This window comes from Agelaius tricolor, unplaced genomic scaffold (genome assembly GCF_023055355.1).
Source record: "Agelaius tricolor isolate 1412-34295 unplaced genomic scaffold, bAgeTri1.0.p SCAF_13, whole genome shotgun sequence".
Classification (NCBI taxonomy): Eukaryota; Metazoa; Chordata; class Aves; order Passeriformes; family Icteridae; genus Agelaius; species Agelaius tricolor.
In genome coordinates, this window is record NW_027269273.1 from 7,948,945 (window position 1) to 7,972,020 (window position 23,076).

General features: G+C 36.4%; 1 protein-coding gene across 2 annotated transcripts in view; it reads right to left on the reverse strand.

Moving 5' to 3' along the window:
* The window catches only part of CABCOCO1 (ciliary associated calcium binding coiled-coil 1), a 50,819-nt gene that overhangs the window by 15,443 nt on the left and 12,300 nt on the right, over positions 1–23,076 (reverse strand). For both annotated transcript variants that reach the window (XM_071438625.1, XM_071438626.1), the window contains exons 4-5: positions 22,146–22,290; positions 17,932–18,004 (exon numbers count right to left, since the gene is read on the reverse strand). In XM_071438625.1, the coding sequence (XP_071294726.1) occupies positions 17,932–18,004; positions 22,146–22,290 (218 nt within the window). The remainder of the gene's footprint in view (positions 1–17,931; positions 18,005–22,145; positions 22,291–23,076) is intronic.

The following is a 23,076-nucleotide window of genomic DNA, read 5'->3' on the forward strand; positions in this document are numbered from 1 at the left end:
ACAGGGGTAACACAAGATACACAAACCTGTTTTCAGGAGAGTGCCAAGGAAACAGTCCTTGGAACACAGATTTTAGAATCCATGTGGCCACCCAAAGGAGAAACTGAGGCACGAGCCAGCACTATGACAGCTCTCTCACAACAGTCACAGGACTAGAACAAATACTTAATAAAGATTAATTCTACTCCACTCATTACACCACGCTCCTTTTCATCGATTTCCATCCTTTTTGACAACTACTCCACCAGCAATTTACTGACTGGGCATATTTTATGCACAGCCATTTACTGTGAAAACTGCATCCTAATGAAGAATATCAGTACAGCAAAATGAAATAAAAACCGACAAGATCATACTATTGATTTTCTCCATCCACACAGACCAGACCTAAATTCCCTTAGCTTGGGAACTCTGTTGAGATAACTCTCCAACATAGCACGATTAGATTTCATTTAATGACTTTTCAGAACGCACTATAGGTCCTGAAACAACTCCTCTTGTTTTTCTGAGTATCTTTTAATAAAGTTGTTCTAAATGTGTTTTGATTTGACACCTAAACTGGTTACAGTAAAGCATTCTTTATTTTTATCATACATTTTGTTACATTAGAGGTAAGTTTATTACTCTATAAATAATTCATTCAAAGGAACTTCAGTTTAACAGCACCTAATAGACACAGTCACTTAAGGCAGTATGCTGGCAAATTCCAGCTTTAAATCAGAAGTTGATCTTTCTTCACATAAAAAAAATGGAAACTACTCAGAAGAAAGCATTCAGTTTTAAGAAACTCAGGCATGAGCACTTAAAAATTAAGTCAGTGTGTGCCAGCTACTGACTTCTGTACTAATTTATTACATTGCTTGTTTGTGCAGGAAGGGGATGAAATTTGTTTCAACAGAAACTAGAAGAATTAGAAACGACTGTTTTTCCCTCAACAATTTGCTGTGATAGAAGCTTTATTTTTCAGGTCAGCGCTCTCCATTTTTGATTGCTCAATGGGAGTGCCACAATGGCTAAAAAAAGAATGCTCTGAAACTTCAGGAAATAGAAACTGCTGACTACCTGGTGAAGAAATAATGATTTATAATATATGAATAGGGGCAATAATTGGATAGCAGGCTCTACTCAAAAAAGCCTTAATTCACAGATGTGACATCAGAAAGTCATAATCCATCGATCTAGCATCAGAATGATGGATTATGACTTTTTGAGAACATGTAGATATGTCAGCTTCATGAGCATTCCGGGAACCGTAGTCCAAATTGTTTTACTGAGATCATTTGAACAATTGCAGCTTTTTCCAATAAAGCTGATGCACTAATATTTTGAAATACAAAAGTTCTGGTTTTTTTTAAATCCTAAAAATCCTCCAACTAAATACCACAGGTTGCCATAACTTGAGATTGAAGATTTATTTTTTTTAATTGCTTAGATGTTGTGTGATTTTCTAACAGAGATGACAAGAAGTTTAAAACCTAATTGCTTTTTATGTCAAAAAAGTTTCCTATTCGAGTTTGGAGGCAAAATAAACAAGGTGTTTTCTTTCAGGAAAGAATTGACATATTCTCTGCATGTTCCCCCCCCCACCCCGGTCTACTTAGAAAAAAAGTTATTATGTGGATTTAGATAGAATCCTTTATGAAAATAAATAATATTCTTGCAATGCTTGAATACCTAGAGGTTGAAATATATTTTTTATACAGAAGCTTTTGACATTTTAAATTTAAAAAAAAGACAGTTGGAACTTCAATTTCCTCATTAAAAAAACCATAGGCTAAGGTTATTGAATAAAATATTCACAAAAGTTCCAGAGATCATTTCATTCAGCACTGCATACTTACTTAAATGTAAACCAAAATTTCATTCATAAAATTCCATTGCAAAATCTTCCACTGGCTTTTCCCCATTACAATTACGTGAAACCACCTCTCAATTAACGACTGTGACATTAGACTAATTCAGGAGCTCAGACGGGTAAGACCTCTTCCAAAAATGCTTTCTGCTTGAGTGAAGTGTTGAGAATAAAAAGAAATCTAAAACATTACATCTAAAATATTACTAAGTAATTTCAATGTATACTCATATTAAAACTATAAAAAACCCATGACTAAAATATCTTCCAAAGGTATAAGAACTTTATGTTATACAAGTAACAAGGGCTAAAGGGCAAAATAAACAAACCGAACCAAGCCATGGTTGCATATGTCCCTATTTTTTTTTGGAAGTTCATTTGTCTAGGAGGTTGAATTTCTCCTTCTCTGATTTTTCTCACCTTATTTTCCTTCTTACTCACAAAACGTTCTAAAGGGGGCTTATTAATAAAGGAACTACTTAGGTGAAATTTTTTATTTGATACCTCCTCCCCCTTTGGTCTGTTCCTGAATAAAGGTATCACAGAGGAAATGTCACAGGGCTCTTTTATAATGGCTGAAATAATTTCTTTCACTAAGTCCTATGTATACATTAAGTAAAGACATCCTGGGTCCAGTGTCAACCCAGATTTCAAAGCAAACAATAACAACAACAAGACCAAAGGAAGGGAAAAAAGTTGCAGGAAAAAGAATCCACTTATTAGAGCAGACAGAAGTGATTTACTTCATTTTGACAGCTAAATATTAAATGGCTAATAAAAAAACCAGTGCCATGTTCCACAAACTCCTTCCTCTAAACTCACCTAATGTTCATAAAGGTCTCACATAAAGGAATCACATCACTGAAAAGCAGCTACTTCTTTAAGAGAGCCTTAAGCAACAATCACACTGCACAACTGATCAAAAGAGAGAGCACCTCATGCCATTAACTTTTCTGGGAACTACCACTGGCAGGCTGTAATTACTCACTTGAAGGCAGTCAGGAGGACACCATGCCCAACTGTTCTCTGCCTGTGATTTATATGCCTGAGGTAATGACCAGTGGCCAGAATATCAGAGTGGCAGCTCCCTTCAAAGAGCCTGTTGTGCAGCACCAAACCAGGTTCACTATTACTTCATCACCAAACCATCTTCTACCTGCATTTTCCTTGGATCCTTTTCCACCTAAGTATTTACCCAGCTCAACTCAATTAAGCTCAGGCCATCAAATGAGATCAAGCAGGGTGGCTACAACCTTTCCAGACTGAAGAAAGACTAAAGCCCTTGGGACTGCATGCAGGGGAAGACAGGAGTACATTGAGCATCTCCTGATTCCTCCCCCTTTTTGGAGGTGTGCATTAGTCCTACCCTTTCTCTTGTAATTGAACTGGTTGTTTCCTTTCTTTGTCTCCACTGACACCACTAACTCATTTAATGTATGTTATGAAGCACCAGTCAGATGTTAAGTTTCTGCCTTTAATGATGTGTGCTTGAACCAATGACCTTGAAGTGCAAGGCACAATAGATCTTTACCATTGCCTCAACAGCCAGGCCTTTATTCATCAAGTTTATAAGCAAAACCTGTGTGCAAAAGGAACACTTACTCACTATTACTATTATGGTCATTCTGCTGGGGCTGTACATTGCACTGAAAGAATATGACTTATAAAGTGCATGGGTTAGTAAAATTTAAATCAAGCAAATGTTTAATACTGAGCCATTTCATCTTTTTCCAAAGTTCAGCAAATTTAATACAAAGCATTGAAATTGCACTTCAAGCCCTAAGGCTTGCAATGTTGGAGCCTGCCTGATTAACATAATTAAAAGAATAGCATAACTCAAAATTTAGTAAATAATGAAATATATGCAGACCTATTGTTTACTTCCAACTGATAGCATGATTCTAGCTAAAAAATTGCACTGCTTCATAGCTGACAAGTTGCTAGAGCACATCCCCTTTTTCTTGCTGTGCATACGATTAAAAAAGCAGAGGTTAAACACAGAAATAAAAAAAAAAAGGGGAATTCTATTTTTGGTCACAGTAGTGCTTAGTTCTTTCCTCTGTTTTTTACAATAAGCAGGTGTTGCTGAAGAGGTGAAAAGACTCATGGTAGGTGGACATTGAGCTTGAGAAGGGTAGGAAAATGCTTCCTTGGAAAGAATTGTCCTCCCCTTCCACAGTCACTACATATCTTGTATTGCATTTTCCTACCTTAGCCAAGATCCAGCTTGCAGGAGAAGCCAAGCTATATCCATTTGATTACTGGACATACATAGCTTGTGAGACCTGATGCAGAGGACTGCTCAACAAGGGCAAAGCTGACAATTTTATGTGGCATAAAAATCCTACCTTACACAGTGCTTGTGAGCCACTCACACCTGCATGGCCATGGAGGGCTCCCAGAGGTCACAGAGACAGGTTTTATGGGATGGAAATCTTATTTTCTTGACCCTGAAACCACAGAAAAAGTGCCTACTTTTTCTGCAAATGTTGCCTGCTTATCTTCATTCTCTCCTGCAACAATTCTGCCTTCTCCTTCAGCCACTACACTGATCACCAGCCCCTCCCAACATATGAGGTGGAAAGCCAACGACAAAATTAAAACAAGTTGGCAAATGTACCTATATATACATATTTCATGTTAGCACAGTTATGCTTCAGAAATTATGGCAACAGCAATAGAATTCTGCTGCTGTGATCATGGATAATCAAAGCAAGTGAAAAAAAAAGCCAGTGCTGAAATATTTTCAAAGGTATGAAAGTCTTTACTGTTGTGTAATTTAAATTTACTTGCCATCACTTGAAATTTCCTTTCGCCTGCGTGATTAGAATTTAAATGTTCCCAAAGTACATTAACAAATATAATTCCCGTTATATTGCAGATATACTGCAGCAACCTCCTCTTAATGCTGAACACTAACTAGGCTCCTTAATTCACTACAGAAAACACAAAGCACAATTAGTTAAAATGTTTTCAAATGAAGTCTTATTTGGGAATGACCCACAAGACGAACCAATGCAGCACTTTCTACTCTACTTACACATACACCCACGTGTCACAAAGTTGTAGTAGTATTTTCTACAGCTGTAAATATGGGATGTTTGCATTTTAGAGAGAATGTTTTTAATGTAACAGTTTTCAGTTTGAGGCCAAATTATGCACATTACACACCATGGTAATATACTGTTTATTTTCGATACAATCCTAGCAGTTCCCCTGAAATTACTTGGGGCACAGTGGATTGAGGAAACATGAATTGAATGGTAAATCTTAGCAGCTCACTCAAAATGTTATACCTGGCAACAGTAACAGAAGGACAGACATTACGAGCCTTCTCATGCAATATCGCATGAAAAATTTGTCTAAAAGTCACCATCCCAAATTCTTTAATTTTCAAATTCAAGATATTTTTGATGAATAGAAATTACTGTTCCCTGAAGACAGAGTTCCAGAGCACATTAGTGTCACGTCAAAGATTTTATGCAGCCTGAGTAAATTGGATCATAACTGGGAAGTAGTTGACAGAGCCAACCTGAAAGGCAGGTAAACATGAAGCTGCAACACCCTGCTGAAACACAGCTATTTATTGTAGCATTGGTCAAGTTCAGTGTACTCTTCATGAGCAGCTTTAATTTTTCCCCACCATACTGATCTTATCAGATGTGACAGGCAGAATCCGCTAAACAGCACAAATCTATAAAAATGACCTTTTATGTAACTGAATTCCACAGAGCAGGGTTTAGTTTGTTAAGTCATGCTATCTTTTTGTTACTCTTTGTCCATTCTTCTCCAATTGATTTGGTGGCAGGAGAAAATGAAAATTAAAAAAATCAAATTCTGTATGTCTGTATAGGTTAGAGCTATTGGTACCTATCTGATTAAGCAATTTATTTTGCTACTAAAATTGCTAGTATGTTAACAGATAAATGTTAAGGAAGAAAGCAGATTTGTCTTCTTAATTGTATTGGTTCACTACAAAATGAAACAAAACCAACTCATGTTATGTTCTGCAAAGCCATAAATGTATTAAAATAGCAATCAAGCTCTGAAAAACTTTAGGGCTTAATTCCCAATTCCCAGAGCAACTCAGTCCCCTGTGTAACACACAATGCCCTGTTGATCATTTAATGTATAACCTTTAAACTTTCCCATTACCCAAATAAGCTTCCTTACCACAGACTTCTACATTTTTTCTAATGCATATGGTTTGCTGCTTATTAATTTTTGTAATGTTTCCACTACTATGGAAGAAAGAAAAAACCCCAGCAATCCAGGAGACAGTCATCATTTTATCTTACACTTGTCAAATATTAAGATTCTCCTAGTCTGTCAGATTTCTAAGCTTGTCTAATGTCTTTCATTTGTATCCAAAATTAATAAAGTCTATCCATGCTGTATGATTTTCCAGTTGCTCTGATTCTGATTATGCACAATAATTTGTAATTTAAATTCACAAAGATGTGCCAGTGTAGCAATGTATTTATGTTGTCAGTTTTAAAGGCTTAGCCTTTTTGACTCTGATACCAAAGCCCTGTTCTTTCTGCCCACTATAAAGTTCCAGTAATGCTTGGACTGACCAATAACTGCTGGTAATTTGATTATGTACCATCTTTCTTTTATTATTTACCCATTTAACTGAGGATTGATCAGAACAAAGAGACAATTAAATATACTGCAATAAAACCAGTACGAATAACAAGAGCAGGAACTGAAGACAAGCAAGGAGGAAGGACAAAAGATAAAATCTGTGTTATGGCAAAATAAGTAACATTTGGCTCCTTACTTCTACCTTGACAATTTCTTGATTTCTCAAACAAAACATGATTATTAAACAGAAATTAATGGTTCAGTGCACAGTTCTATGCATGCAGTATCAACAGACTCAAGGGGTCATTCTCAAAATTGACAGAAACATAATGACATTTTTAGAAATTCCACTGCAGGGCACCACAGTGAACCAATGGTAGGATTATTAAAAAAAAAAAAAAGTAAAAAAAAAAGCCGCACAAAAAAACCAACCATCCCCTCCTGCCCCCCTCCCTCCCCAAAGTCAGCTACCTAGGCTCTAGCCCTCACTTTCTTTTAATCTAGACCTTCCAGGACAACAGTAACACTAAAGACTGAAAATAGTCTATTGTGAGAGTAAAACTTTACAATACTTCATTGGAAATCTGACCATTACAGGTAATTTAACATTTCTCCAAAAGTAAGTATTCAACTACATCCTAATTCCTGATGAATACAAAAAGCTGGCACAGTATCTTTCTTAGAACAAAAGAAAATCATTAAGATCCTAAATGTATAACAGATAGAGACAAAAATGATAAATGGGCTCCATGAATACAAAATGAATGCTAAGAAAAACGCCGAGAGAATGTAAAACAGATATTCAAAGTAGAATAATCTCTAAGGAACATCCCTAGTGCTCTTTCATTTTATTATATAAGAGTACTATATGCACTGGTTGCAATGTATTGCAATCTTTTCACAACACACAACGTCCAGTAAATCTAGAAATAGACCTGAATTCCAGCCTGTTAATGCCTGAAACTTGTCCACAGCCTTGATCAATGCAAAATTCAAGACATATCAAGCACAGGATGTTCTCACAACTCCGAGACCATATTTGGATGGCCTTCCTATAAAAGAAGCATGCAACATTCATCTTTATCACTTAAAATCTATGTCATTTCCTTAGATTGTGTTCACAGGCCAAATTTGATATGCACAGTCAAAGTAAATGACAGTGCAAGTGCACAGGAGATATTTTTCCTTACCTCGTATTATTTGAATAGAACAGAATCAACACATCAAGCACAGGAATTCTAATACTAAGAAAATAGTCATATGTGTATCAGAATGTAAATCATGCAGAATAACCTGTTCTGTGGGAGTAGTAACAATATTTTCTGCAATATGTATTTACAATATAGTGGGATTCTTGTAGCATCAACCAAAAAGTCAAAAGGACTACTTGTCATAAAAGTGGAAAGCAGAATGTTGAGGTATTTCAGCCAAAAACATCTGTATTTGTTTAGGAATTATCCTGGACACAACACCATCTGCAATGTAACCCTGCAGAACCTACATGGGCTCTGACATAGGCTTTGCAGTCAGAGGACAAAATATGAGTATGAAATCAGCCTAAAAAAAAAAAAAAGCTGAGCACTCACCATGTAAGCATCTTAAGGCCAGCCAAACAGTCAGCCCACTCTAACAAGTAGGAAAAAGCAAACATTAAGTATAAACAATTAAGTATTTCTTCTTCTTTCTTTCTTCAGCTTTAAGTTGGCCAAGAGGAGATTCAGGATGAGTTCACTAACAAATTTTCAACAGCGCACGTGGAAAGCCAAACCAAAAAATATTTTAGATAATAATCTTAACTGTGAAGAACACCAAAAGGTTCCAGCTGCTGTGTTTTCAAGCCTGCCCTGAGAAGATATTCTACCTATCTGATGTTTTCTGAGTGCTCAAAACACATAATGAAGTCTCAGCTTCCACAGAAACACAGTGGATTTGTGGGAGACTCAGGCAGCACAAGGTTAGCTAAGGCTGATGGAAGAGGCAGATGGGAGCCCATTTCCCAAATCAGAAGAGGAGAGAGTGAGGCTCAGTGGGCTGGAGCTGGTGGGAGCTGGCCATCAGCCCACACTGAAGAAGGGATTGGAAGGACAGAATTTCCACCTTGCTCTGTCGCTAGCAGCCTGCAAATGACTCCAGCCTTGGGATCAAATGGTGAAGGAAACTGTGCAGACAGGAGAGAAAGGGGCCAGAGCCCTGCACTGCCACATCTGGGCTACCTCAGCCTGATCTCTTTGCTCACCAGGTGCAGGGGAAGGAGGGCATGGAGACCGCACTACACCCAACATATTGGGTATGTATAGGCTCTCCTTCCAGTACCATTTGGCAGCTTATTCCCATATTTCTGGTGCATTACAATATTGTTGCAGTGTATTCAGACTCTCATGAAAGAATCAAACATTATGCTTTGGATAAACTCCATCCCTTTGCCAAATGTTTTCCTCATTTAAGCCCTAATAAAAACATTTTGAATGATTATACTGAACCTAAACGGTGCTGAAGTCTTCCAAAAGTCTAGCAAGCTTCAAAGAACAAATAATACAAATGCTGAAGAAAACAGTTGTTTTGTTAATATTCTATTTACACAGCTGGATCCTTAGGAATTTTATCCATCTGTATATTTAGTAAGCAAGGCAAATTAATGCTTAGAATTGCCATTTCCTCAGTGAAAAACAAACCATTAAAATGAAAAGACTCCCCCACAATCTGTCTCCCTCTGCCCCATTCCAGATAGACATACACACCTCCCCCGTAGCCATGAACCATGAAGTAACTGGAGAGGATTCTTCACAGACAGATGTAATTTATAACAAAGGCAGGAAAAGGCAACCCTAACACAGAGCTTGCTGCCCTTCCTATAAAGTTCACCTCCTTACCAAGAAAAAGCAGAGAATAATTTGTTTGGTTTCTGTACTCAACTCCTTTTTCTTTTATTGTGAAAAGTTTCCATTGTCCTTTTATGTTTTGATTACTGAGTAAGTTTAGAGACTTGCCAAATAGCCCTAGATTGTTAACAGACCACCACTATTTAACTCTGAATGCTTTAACAAAATAAAGGCACAGTTCACATTAATATTCAATGCCCTCATTTTATTTATTATCTTTCCTTTGAAATTTAAACAATTTTCTTAGCTAAGGTTTATTAAATGTAAACCTAAGTAGCAATGTAAGTTATCTCAAATACCAACCAGACATCCTATAAAACTTAGCTTTCTAATGAGTAACACTACATTTTGCTGAGCTTAGCATATTTATAGGACATCAAAATAATGTTTTATGAATTAATATTCAAATACATCAGATTCAATGTTCAGTAAAAATACTTTATGTTGGATCTTATGACAAGTTGTAAAATTCAAGGTGGAATTAGAAGACACAAACTTTCTGGTGCATTTTAAAAAGGAACTTTAAAGGATTGTAAAACTTGTCTGTTATTTAGACTTGGATTACATTTGTCCTCATAACATCAACTAAACGGATGAAAATTTATTAAAATGTATATTGATTATAAATCATCATGGTAAAGAAATGTCACGCTATTTATTTATATGAATAAGGTCAACATGTTATTCATAACATAAGGTCATAAGATGTATGAATTTGATACTTAAATATTCACCCATGGGGATACATTCCCATGAAATATTACATCACTTGCCCGTTCCACCGATACTTTTATGAATGCAATTTGATTTTCAAGATGATGAAAAGCTGCAGATAAAGGTAAGGAGTACAAAACAGTTGTTAATTGTACTTTAAGGTCATGGATCTCTGTCAGTCGATTACCAAAAATTATGCAGGAAATCTTGGAAACAGGGCAACTGCTCTGGAAAATCAGTCTCCAGTAAGTCAAACTGTACAGGCACCAAAATGGTACCTTCTGGCAAACAACTTTAAAAAGGGCAGCTAAATTTGAACCACCAAAATATAAACAAAATGTGGCACATTCTTGAATAACTCCTTGATCCCTGCTACATTACATAGAAGGGTTTAACACTGGAAATAGCACTGTACTGCAGTGGACATAATGCATTGGGCTCAAAATAAAATGTGTCTCTACTTTTTTCAGCAGATTCCTTTCAAGTTACGTTCTTTGAACTTCCAAAAGTTGAGTTATTGTGCAAATAACTTTCTGCCAATGTGCCAGCAGTGACCTACCTGGCTCTCAGCAGCATATGTACAAAGCCCTTCCAATGGTTTGCCACACTGGCTGATAAAGAATCCTGTTTTCTAGATTCCTGTCTCCCCAGCAACATGCCCTATGGCAAGCTGAGGACCCCTAGGTTGTGTGGGTCTTCCTCCAGCAGAGCCAACTATGCCATGATGGAGCTGGGGCTCTGAAATGATCTTCAAAAGCACTGCTTTTGTGTCAGGGAGTTTAAACACACACATGTAAGAATAGCAATTCTCGTAAGTGTTTTTTGTTTTAAACTGGAAATAAATCAAACTGCAAAATTCTCAGATTCTCCTATGAAACAAAATTACCAATCTTTGCTCAGCTCTAAGTACTTTTTTTCATGCTGGTCAAGTTAAACAAGTAGCATTTGCAAAGGGCATCAACAGAGTGAGGTATTCTGGAATACCAGAAAAGTAAAACAAAATTGATATCCTAATAGTCTGTCCTCAGCTACTTTGCTTAACCACTTAAAAATGTCTCCAAGTCAATACATTTCTGCCAATCTCAATGTCTTCTATTAAAATTTACCTCTTGATTGATAACCATTTTTAAATGTGCTGTAGTCTTCTGATAGAGCACTTCATCATTTGGGTCACAGAACTTTCTGATGAATTGCAGAAACAGGCTGTCATTAATGCACTGACTATCCTTCCAATCAAAGCCTACAATTCCTAGCTGACCTGCATTCCAGCAAATAAACAAGTCATTACTGCTCTTATCACAACTATGTATGCTTACATACATTCAAACACATATACACAAACACACACACACACACACACACGATTCCATACATATGGAAATCAAGTCACTTTCTAAATAAATAAATAAAAAACTCATAGAGCACATCTGTGTATATATTAATTCCTGCATAGTTCGAGAAATGTTTTCCTGCCAAGAATTCAAGTTTTTTTCCCTGTCTCTAACATCATACAGTCAAAAAATGTGATGCTTTGTCAGCTGTACAACTGAACTAAAAAGTGATCATGAGCCTCAATTTTTTTTCCCTAGTATCTTTAGTTTTTCATCCTCCAGGGTGCTGAGCAATGTGACCCCAGTCACTTCTCAGTTTAATCCTGTGTATGTGAATAGGTCCATTGAAATTAAAGTTCCCAATGTGTTCAGAAGAGGTGCTTGTTGAAATGCTGGCTGGGTCAGAACCATGGTGCTCAGCACACTGAAGGCACAGCCCATGTCAGCTATTTGGCACTTGTCCTGCCTGAATTCTTTTCTTTCGTGACTTCACGCATGTTACTGAGTTAAGAAGCAGGCTTGTTTTGTATTTGATGTTTCCTAAGAAAATAATTTAAAAAACGCTTTGTTAATCATTCTCTAAAGCCTTGTAAAAGTACTCAGCACTGGTTTATGAGTTCCACCAGCTCTCTGGAGCTCTCACCAACTCTTAGGGCAGAGCAGTACAGCTACCAAAACTGAGGAATGTTAAAAGTTCATTAGAAGACCATCAGCATGTGACCTACATGGAAATTAACTGCTAAGCATCAGTGTAGCTCCCCTACTAACAAACGAGTATACCAACACAATCTTTGGAAAACAAAGGCTGTTTCTAGTAGATATTTGAAATAGCACTGCATACAATTCCAACAGACTCCGCTTTTCACTCAGACTAATCACAAGTCCTTCAAGATCTCTGGTTACAGCCATAGCAAGCCTCAAGATCAAAGGGCTGGATATCTGTGAATTTTGTCAAAAATCCACTGGCTCTCCAGCTGCTTACTTCAGTAATCTGGACTTGGGTATGGCACACTTCTGTAACGGACATCAAAAATTACCCCTCAGACATCAAAAGACCGAGCACCAGTTTTAAACATCCACAATCAGAAAATAATGAACCTATTCCTGAAGCTGTAGTTTTGATCTTCATAGCAGCAAAGGCTTGAGGAACATGTTTTGAAGGAAAAACTAAATAAGAGCATGGCAATTAAAGAGAAATGGAATGTAACACAACATCAATTTATCAAAGATACATGATGCCAGACTAATTTCATAGTAAATTAAATAAATAATTTCCTAGACAAAAGCAATGTGAGAGACATGATCAATTTATGAGTAGGCAGGAATACCACACAGATGGGACTGAACGCCCTTGAAGTCTATTCACTCTTGTATTCAATGACAAATTGGGAGGTGACATTGTGGGGACATCTTTTTTTTTAAAGCCTATAGTGCACTGGGAGTACCTCAGCTAGAAAATACAATAACAAAGGAGAACTAGAATAGCAGATGTACAATGAGATAGACACACGATACAGGTATAAAACGTTTCTAGGACCTATCATGTAGGCTATTCCCAGCAGAGGAAAAGAAAGCACTATTGATATTTTACAGGGCCTTGCTTTTATCTCAGCAACAATATTATGTCAGTTTGGTCACTTATGTTCTAACAAAACTGATTTAAAGTGGAACAATTATAGAAGAAGGCCAACAGGATGACAAGAAGCTGGTATGGATGTAAGCACATGTGTATCAAAGTCTACCTTTAAAGCAAAGATTAGAGAGGGCTGGCTTTTCTAGTCTAGCTGAATGAAGGCTGACAATAAGATTGCTGTCTCTTTATGCACTAGAAAAATAAACACTGGGGATGGAACGAGAGCTAAAGGTCAATACCAGCACAAATTGTCACAAGGACAAATGCACATAAGCTTGTCATGAATACACCCAGACCAGAAATTGAGGTTTTATAACAACAACAGAAACCAGGCATCAGGGCACTTCTGAACTGAAGGAGCAAAGACAAAAAACAAGTTAACTTTTTAAACTGGAGTTTGACAGGTTTCTGAAGAGGATTATGAATGTTTCCCTAAGAGAAAGCAGCATGAGAGTTGACAATTGAAGACATCCCTTCCAGTCCTATGTTCTTCTTGATGTCTTTGCCATGGTGATATTTAGAAAACAAAGCTACAAAACATCAACTCACTGGTTTTTAGGCACTAAAAATATCTGAAACCTCTAGGCTTTGAAAAGCACTCCATTAGCTGGGGAATGAGTTTCTGAAGTGTGAACTGATATGCTTATGGAAATGTTCTGGTTTCATACATCTCTAAAATGCAGTTCTCAAGAAGTCATGGAGCAAATTCATTTAAACAATGATTGACTAATCAATCTAAATATGCAACACCTAATGAGGATTAGGTATCAAAGTCAAGTCCCAGATTTTAGGGCTTTGGCCATCAGAAGAAAAAAAAGCTTTATTAGCTTTCAAAAAGCTTCCTATCCAACTCCTTAAATTCAAATAAAGAAGTGATTTTGTTCAAACTTAAAAAAAACCCCAACCCATAACTGGGTAAGGACCAGACACAGCCCAAATGCTTAATGCTTCAGAAAGCAGGGAGTACACAGAACGAAAGCATTAATGGAAACTAGTTTGGAACTCCAAGTACAGAGGATGATATCTAGTGACTGCTATAATACTGAATCTGCACTGCCATTAAATTTAATCTTTGATATTTTTATTGCAACCTGACCCACTATGACATCTCTAAAGAAAATTACATTGTACACTACTATTTCAAGAAGTCAAACTTAGCTAGTCATCTGGGCCATAAAATAGCAGATTACTCCATCAGGCTGGCTAAAGCAACTAGGAATAAAACTAGATTTACCAACCACATTATTTTTATTAGGAAATGTTTCAAAGCAGACATAATCCCAAAAGACCTTAGCCTCATACCATCCAAAAATACACAACAGAGAGCAGCAAAAACCGTCAACTGCAGTATAAGGTACAATTTGTAAATGAGAGAAAAAATTTGCAAGATATTGTGTAATATATCATCCTATCAAAGCAAAATATATTAACTAAATGTAGAAATAGAGAAGAATAAACTTCTACACGATTCATGTATTAACAATTAAAACCTTTGTTCTAAGATCTGACATGTTAATAGGAATTGCTCCATTGACTCCCTGAACATCAATATTTAGTCTGCACTCCTTTTGCTTTCCTTGAAATTGCGAGCTAATATAGGTGTACTAAATCACAGCTAGAGTGCAAAATGTCCAGAACAGGCAGAAGGGAAAAAAACAGTATCTTTAACAGCAATATTCCTGAAGAATTCTGGTATGGTAGCACTGCTTGCATTTTATTTTGGATCACAGCCACAGAACAGCTAAAGCACAGCTTCTTCTGTAATCATTCTAAATGGGGGGAACTGCTCATAATAGTAACAGGAAAAAAAAGCAATGAATTTACTTGGCAATCTTAATACTTCTCAGCAATTCCTTGTACCGTCATGTTTTCTAACAGGTATTCATGCATACATAATATATAGGTCTTTGTAGATCTGGAATGAAGGAGAAGTAAGGGATTTGATAGCTAGAAAGGCAAGTTTTAAATTTTAAATACTGTCAAAGTAGGTTAGAAGTGTGATGTGTGTTTTATCATCTAACCAAGCATTCATGTCTTTCTGTTTTAACCTTTTTTTTCCTAGGCAATATGATCACCTTAGGCAGTTTGAGGTTTAAAGGCTTTAGCCCATGCAAAATATATATATATATTTAAATTAGCCTGGCATTTGTTACCTTTTTTTAAGACTTGAACACTGTCTGTGTTTTACAGAGGTGGCTTTATTATGCTAGCTGCATCAAATGCAGAATATTAATCAGACTGTGAAGCTCCACTAATTATGTGCTACATTTAAATAACTTACATTTTGTTAAGTGGCACGACCACAGATATTGTATGCATAATCTGAGTTTTGAGTCATTTCCCTTTTCTTGTCTGATTTTATTCTACACAGGAAATGACAGGGTCATTTGAAAATAACTGCAGTGAAAGATCAAAAAGGAAACTTGATTGAGAACACTGTATAATTGCCTGTGCTAGAGAAAAAAAATTCCAATGACTTTACAACGCATCGCTATAAGATTTCTCTGGAAAACACACACTGTGGTTTCCCTAAAAGGATATGCATTACAACACTGAGTACAGCTTTTATTTGTTGTTGCTGTATCTCTTTTAAAGAAGCAGATCTTCTCCTGAGGGTGCTGGGCTTTTATTCTGTAGGTAATTTTTTCGGTGCACATACTCACTGAGCTAAAGCCATTTCAGTGGAAGCAAATCAATTCTGTTGAAGCAAGTCATTTCACTGACTCGTCTCAAAGTGTTCATTTGCAAAAGGAGATAATGCTGTAATTAAGCTCTTGGAACACTGTGGTTCTTGTTATTTGGGCAAATCTGGCCATTACAATTTAGAGTGTCCTGTTCCAAAAGAACAGGCTTTTATTGCTGGAGCTAAAGGAAAACTTCTTAGACATTAGTTGCACTCAGCTTAGAGTCAGGATCAGATCCAGCTTTGGGCTGTGGTGTGCCTGCAAGAGCATTTTTTTTTTTTTTAGTAAGACACTGGTCTACACAACAGGACAGCAGCCAAACTTTCAGCACAAATTTACTATCTACTTTCAGCACAAGGATTTCCTAGTTATCTCCCATTCCTTGAGCAGATGCACTGCACAGCAAGTGACCCCAGGTGTGTCCCTGCCACAGCCACACACACCAAACCATGGCAGCCCAAAAAACTGTTCATCTAAGAGACTGCAAAATAGAAGTAATGATCTCTTTTATGCATAAGAATTACTAAATAAAACAAAGTTACAGCAAAAGAACTTGAGGTCTATGCTGAGTTCACCTATCCTCACATTTTAACACATAAAGCAAGTGCAAATAATGCCATAAATTTGTATGTGCAGCTTCAATACCTTAAACTTTTACTTATTGAAGAACAATGCATCACCCTATCAAAATGAACTCTAACAGAATATAAGTATTGATTTTCTTGGGTGTTGCGAGTGTAGTTGGACAAATTAAAAGCTCTCTGCCATGTAGCTCAGAATACAAAACAGATGGATTGAAGTGAAGTGGCACCATAGGTAAGAAAAGGCCATAAAGGAGTTACAGTTAAAGATTGTCATGCAGGGTTTTGTGAGAGTTGTAGCTGCAGAGAGCACTTGTTGCTTGGATGGATCACCACTGAAGTCATTCCCTGAAATCCACTCCTACCACTGCCCAGAGGTGCTGGTACCCTCAGCAGAAGTGGTGCTCCCCCAGAGTCTGCCCAGGGCAACCCCTGTCCTGCAGCTGGGACAGCGCATGATGATCTCACCCACCCAGAAAGGAGACTTCAGAAAACACAAATACATTTCCTTTAAGCTAGTCTGAAACCTTCTAAGATTCATGATTCAAGTTTACACAAGAATTACTTAATCAAAGCCCCATTAAAATCGATTTTACCAATTAAGAAGTGCTAACCACCCATTGATCTGATTACCTAACACAGAACCCCCACCCTAAAATAGTAAAGTTCTGCTCCACCTTTGTATTGACAGTTTTGTCACCAATTTTATCACAGTTGGAATTTTAACCCACCTTGCAAATGACAAGAATAATTTCCAAATATTTGTATCCATGTCAAGAAAAGTTATTTTATAATATGGCTACTTAAAAGCAACACAGAAAGCAATTATCCCACATCACCAGAGTCAAAATACCAGCTGAAAGTGTAAAGGAATTTTTCCAGTGCGCTAATTTTAACTTCATAGTGTACTGATAAGCTAAAATATAAGTACCACCGAAAATAATACACTACTGTGCCCCTCTGGGCCATCAGTTGGTTCCTAATACAAATTTAAAGTGGAAATATTTTTTAATGTATAATAACAAATATCCTCAAAAAGCTAAAGGAAGGTTCATTTGATTAATTGAACCTGTCCATTTTATTAAAGGCCATGTTTTGCATCAACACATTTTCTTATGTAGTTTGTCACATGTAAGTTAGAACACATCACAAAGCTCATTGTGATGCCAACTCACTACTGTTAACTGAATTATTTCAAAATGCTCAGTTTCTAGCTTGTTTCTTTATAGTCAGTATAATTAACTCTTGGTGGCTACAGAAGCATGTACAGAACTCTGTACATGCACATGCATACATGTCTATTAGGGTTGTGGTCAGACTAGCATGGCACACAGCATTTTCTGATTTTGATTGCTGACTTTAAAGCAGAGTCAGACTCACGTTGCTAATTCAAATTACATGCATCAACTTACAAATACCTACACAAAAGTGTTCCTGATTTAACACAACTAATGACTTAACCAAGCAATGCATTTACACTTTTTTGAGATCCCAAATTAATTTTGAATATGAGGATCAAAACATCTTAACTTGCGCTCTTTAATCAGCCGTTTTACGTTAGTAATGCAGGGATGTTGACATGAAGTTGCTCTGAGCAATATAAAACATATGCCATGGCGCACTTATTAAGGAACTCTGCATAATGAGTTCCATCTATATAAATGACTCACCTCATTACTTAGCACAGGATCTTCTCTATGAACGTGGAAGAGGTATTCATATGCTTTATAGTATTGAAATAAGCTGAAAAACAACATAACATAGACTATCACAGCTGCAAGTTTTTGGAAAGGTAACAATATTACAAGTTTTCTTAAGCTAAGAGGTTCCCTCCAGCATAGTAACAGTCCAAATTTTAAAAAGAAACAGTTGTTTAACTTCAGAAACAACAAGCAGCATATTTAGTTTGCAGGATTTATTATCAGATGGCTGTAGAAAATGCAGTGTGATACTTAAAAATACATCCACTTAGCCCTTATGAAATTGAACTCCGAGAAGACAAAGTTCTTCTCTGAAAAAAGTAATTCCTGAAACACTTATCACCAGGATACTTATGCCTTTATTATCAGCAATAGCAGACAAGAAGGAAACAAAGCCAAATCAGCTTTCAGATTCTGGGATGGGCTGCCAGTACAGGGAGAAAGTTTGATCTTGGAACACCAAAACAATAAAGAATAGAAGTATTTATTCTCTCAAGGTCACTTTGCAAAATCAGCATAGTATTTCCTCAAAGAAAAACTAAAAAACTAGATTAACACACAGCAGTTTTGTGTAGTACAACAAAAGGAACTTTAAATAGACTTTGTCAATGGACTAAAATATTTATCTTCCTTTAACATGTATGTATGGCTTTCCATTTCACATGTTTCAAATAATTTTGTTTCCTTTTCTAATGATCAATGATACAGCATTTGTTTAACCAAAAGTTTTGTTTGTCATAGTCTGTTGCAATTAGTTCTTCTCTTACAATCATGATACAGAACTCCTGGCTTCTGTCACATCATTTTGACAAGATTTAAAACGTTGCTCTGTGATTTCATACCAAGTCCAGGCTGAAGAATGATTCCAAGAATTTATTGCTGTCCTGCCTGCTGTATCTGTGAAAGGTACAGCGATATTTGCAGGGAACATCTGTAACTGGTTCCTGTGCTTTCTGCCTAGGGACAGAACCCAGGTTCATTTCTTGGGAGACCCATCAGCTGGGTCAGCAATACCTTTGGCTTGATACTGCCAAGGCCCACGGAAGAAGTCTGGCTGCCATCAGCTAGAAACTGCCTTCCCCCAAACCCAAAGCACACAGGCAATTAATTAAGTTCTTACAGTATTTGCAATTTCGTTTAAGTACATTTTTATTGCAGCACTTCACCAAAGAATTCCTGACATGTTTCAGTGGAAACACAGAAATTATGTTTAAAGAGAGTTCAGGACTTAACCTGGAAATGACTCACACTGATTTATGTAAATATGTGTCCCTGTAATACACACCTGTAATTTGGTAAAATTCTAACAGGGATTATTTGAAAAAAGACAAAAAATATTTTATGAACATCATAGACACACAGGAAATAAGACATATATCCTTCCAATTGGATTGGCCGAAATTAGTATTTCAAATTTGTTCTCTTATCCTAGTGTTTTTGAAATAAGCCAGATTTGCAGCACGTAAAAGTCAGGTCTTTTCTTTCCCCTCCCCTCCAAATGTGTTATGATATTCTTCATGGACTATGTTACAGGTACATATAATTTAAAATATATACCCAAATGTATAAGTAATTATTTCTGGCATTTCTGAATTTTATGTCTTTATTTTTAAAAATATCTCTATTCAACCTGGCACCCCTAATCCTGTATGAAGGAAAAAATTTCTCCATTTAATGGTCTTGAAATCAAATTACATAAATCAGACATCAGTATTTATTTAGAAAAAACAGTGTCATTTTCTTTCTCCTATCAGGCATTATACAAAATGCCCCTTTTTGTTTCGATTTGCTGTGAACAATTTAAAAATTCTATACCAGTCTTTCTAGCAATTACCCAGAAATAATTTTACTTGCGTAAGGAATATTGTTAATAATAGGCCCTCTTATGATGTCATATGAGAATCTGAAGGTGATTAACAATGACATATTTCCCCAGCTCCACTGCTTCCTGAAAAGAAAATGTCAGGAGCTATGTTGATGTGTGTTTGCCCAAGGAGACAAGATAAAAAAATGATAACTGTCACCTTCCACCAAACCTGAAGGTGTCATTATAGCTGCTGCACAGTTTGTGCCAATGTGGTTAAGCATTTGTCCCTGTTTCCATTATAAATCCCGTGGGTTTACAGCTCATCTGTAAAAATGTGATCTGAACTACAACATGTCATACTGTCTTGAGTTGAAAAAAAGCTACAGGCTCATCATTTAAAATTAAACAAGAAAAAAATGTATTGAACTAATACATTAATTTGAATTGTAATAAAACTCAAACTATTTCTGAGTTAATAAAGTTTAAAATACATCCATTTAAGTGTGCCAATTACATCCTTATTTATAAAAAAAATATTCCAGGGACTGAAATAATGGATTGCATAAACAGGACACATATGATACATTTCAGTGTATGTGTGTACATCCATGACATTGCCACAGCACCCATTTGTAATAAATGAAGCAGTTTGGACATACAACCCATATCTGGTGGCCAAAATACCATTCTGCTGCAAAAGTTTTGCAGCTTGATTGTATTCCTGCCGAGCTAATACTTTGGTTCAAAGTAGGATGGAGCACCTAATCTCTTGGATGAAATTCTTCCGACTGTGAAGGAATTACTTCATGGACAAGATATCTCTCAACGGATAATTTACACAAGAGTTATAGATGTGCTATTTGGAAAGAACATTTGTTCCATATAAATACACAAAAGACAGACAGGAAGGCAGAAGTAAAAGGAGTTGAGACATCTTAAATGCCAAGTTTCCTTTTAGTTTAGGGCTAGTACTTGGCAGGACATTATTTTGCCTTGACTACAGAAATTTGAGATTTAAAGAGATGTTCCCATTTCTTATGGGAAGAATCTTAAGTGTTTTATATTTTCCATGAGAAAGAAACAAAAGAAAAAAAATCAGAGAGTAGGAGAAAGAGATATATTTTATAGCCTGATCGTAAGAGAAATTGCCTGCAATGGGTTTAAATCCCCCTTTAAATCCAAGTACTCTAAAATAGAAGGCTAATAGATACCCTAGTATTTTGCCTTTCCTCAAGAGAAAATACTTTTCTGCATTCAGGAAAACTCTCTAAAAACTCCCACTTTGCTGTGTTAGAGTTTTCCTACAGAAAAGTCAGAAAATACCCAGCAAATCTACATATGGATCAGCCATGATCTTACTCAATTTTTATGCCCGTCTGCCACAAATCCCTCCACCTCCATTTGGGTCAGAAAATGGGCTGAAGGGCTACAGCTGCAGTACAGTGGATGAGCACATACTACAGGAGTAACTTATTCATTTTCCATCTCCTTGCCCCTGACACTGATGGATGGTTGAGCAGCTTGAGAACCATTCTGTCCATCATGTACTGCAAACAGGGGTATGCCAGTGCAGCCACTGCCTGAACCACAGCAGTCCAGTGGAAATGGGGTTTACACATGGCTATACAGTCAGAACTTCATACAGGGGCATTACTGTTGCTATCAGACTCAGTATTTTTCTCAAATAAATAACGAATGTACAGCTGTTTGCATCTCTTTCTGTGTCTCTGTTTAAAAGCTGAGACCTGCCACAAAACCTTTTCACGTACATACCAGACTTTTGCTGATTTTGAAATGCAACATTTTTATGACTTCTATATGATCAGAACCTCAATTCTGTAAGTACAAAACTTTCAATCACTTCAGTCCACAATAACTGTCAAGGCTATACAAATACTTAGAGTAACAGAGTCAAGATAAGATCTAAATAAGATAAATAAGATCTACAATTTTATTCAGATGGAATCTAAAAGTAGCTTTTAAAAGCAAAACAAGATTATTGCCCATGCATCACTGTTTTCTTTTATCACATCAAACAAAAGCCTAAAGGAATATTTTCAGCATAATCTTATATTTTTATAAACTTCCAGTCCAAATTTATTTTTTGGACTTTGACATCTGAGGCCAGATCTTTACTATTCCTTGCATATTGTCTCTTCTTTTTCATGATTTAAAGTTTGGTGTTTGCAGTATGTTGGCACAGTAGGAAGGTATCCAGTAAAATAAGAGCAAAATACTAGCAGTAGAAGTAGTGTAAATATAATAATAATTTTAAAATTGTTGATGTTGTTGTTCTTATTGTTGCTGTTATTTTATCAGTCATTTTCTCACTATATTAGATTAATGAAATAAAAACAGATTCTGTAGAAATAAATACCTGGAAAACAAGAAATCAATGATTGCTTTGCCTTGGTCAATGCTGAATAAATTCAGGTCACCTCCTTCTTCTGACTCAGTTTCTCTTATTCCAGTCACTGCTCTTTCAAGTTCTTTAACGTTGTCTCCCAAGGTCATACGTCTGACTGTAAAGTAATCCCAAAGAACAAAACCATGTATAACCATGACAAGGTGGGATGGGGGTTTTTGGTCCATTTTAATTATAAGACTTCTTGAAGTTTTAGTTATGACCTACCACTTAAAAGCCAACAGCAGTCAAATGCTTCTATTGCCATTATTCTCATCACTCAAATGTCCATTAAAACTCCACTACAAAGCCACCACTCTGCCTTCGCAATGGAAGGATTGTAATAATGGGTGTTCAAGACACTACAGCTCTTACCTGTGTTGAGAGAACCACAGGCAGAATAATATGCAAATTTGAGAGGCAGAGTATGTTTTTCTTTAAAATAGCCTACTTCTTATGAATTGTAAAAGATTATTCTTCTGACCATGCCCCTTGCAACATAAGCCATTACAGGAACAGATATTTAAAAGGGCGAAGAGTATTTTAAAGTGCTTACAGTCATAATAGATTAAACATGAATATGCATAAGACCCTGCATGTATCATCAAACTTGGAGACATTTTTGCATTCTTCCAAACCAGATAATTACTTTACAGTTTACCCTGGAAATCAAAACCAAATGCCACAACAGGTTGGAATTGGAATTTAAATTCTGTTTCATAACTGTCCTTACAAAGAGGACAATCTGAAATGTATCAGTGCTTGCTGAACCCATAAAAAGAAAGGATTCATCTTTACGATTTGCACACAGTGTCTGCCATCACTAGTACCATGGGAAGTTAAAAAAAAAGCTTCAAATACATTTTTTTTTTCTTTTATGTCTAAAAAAATCTACAGAAAAAAT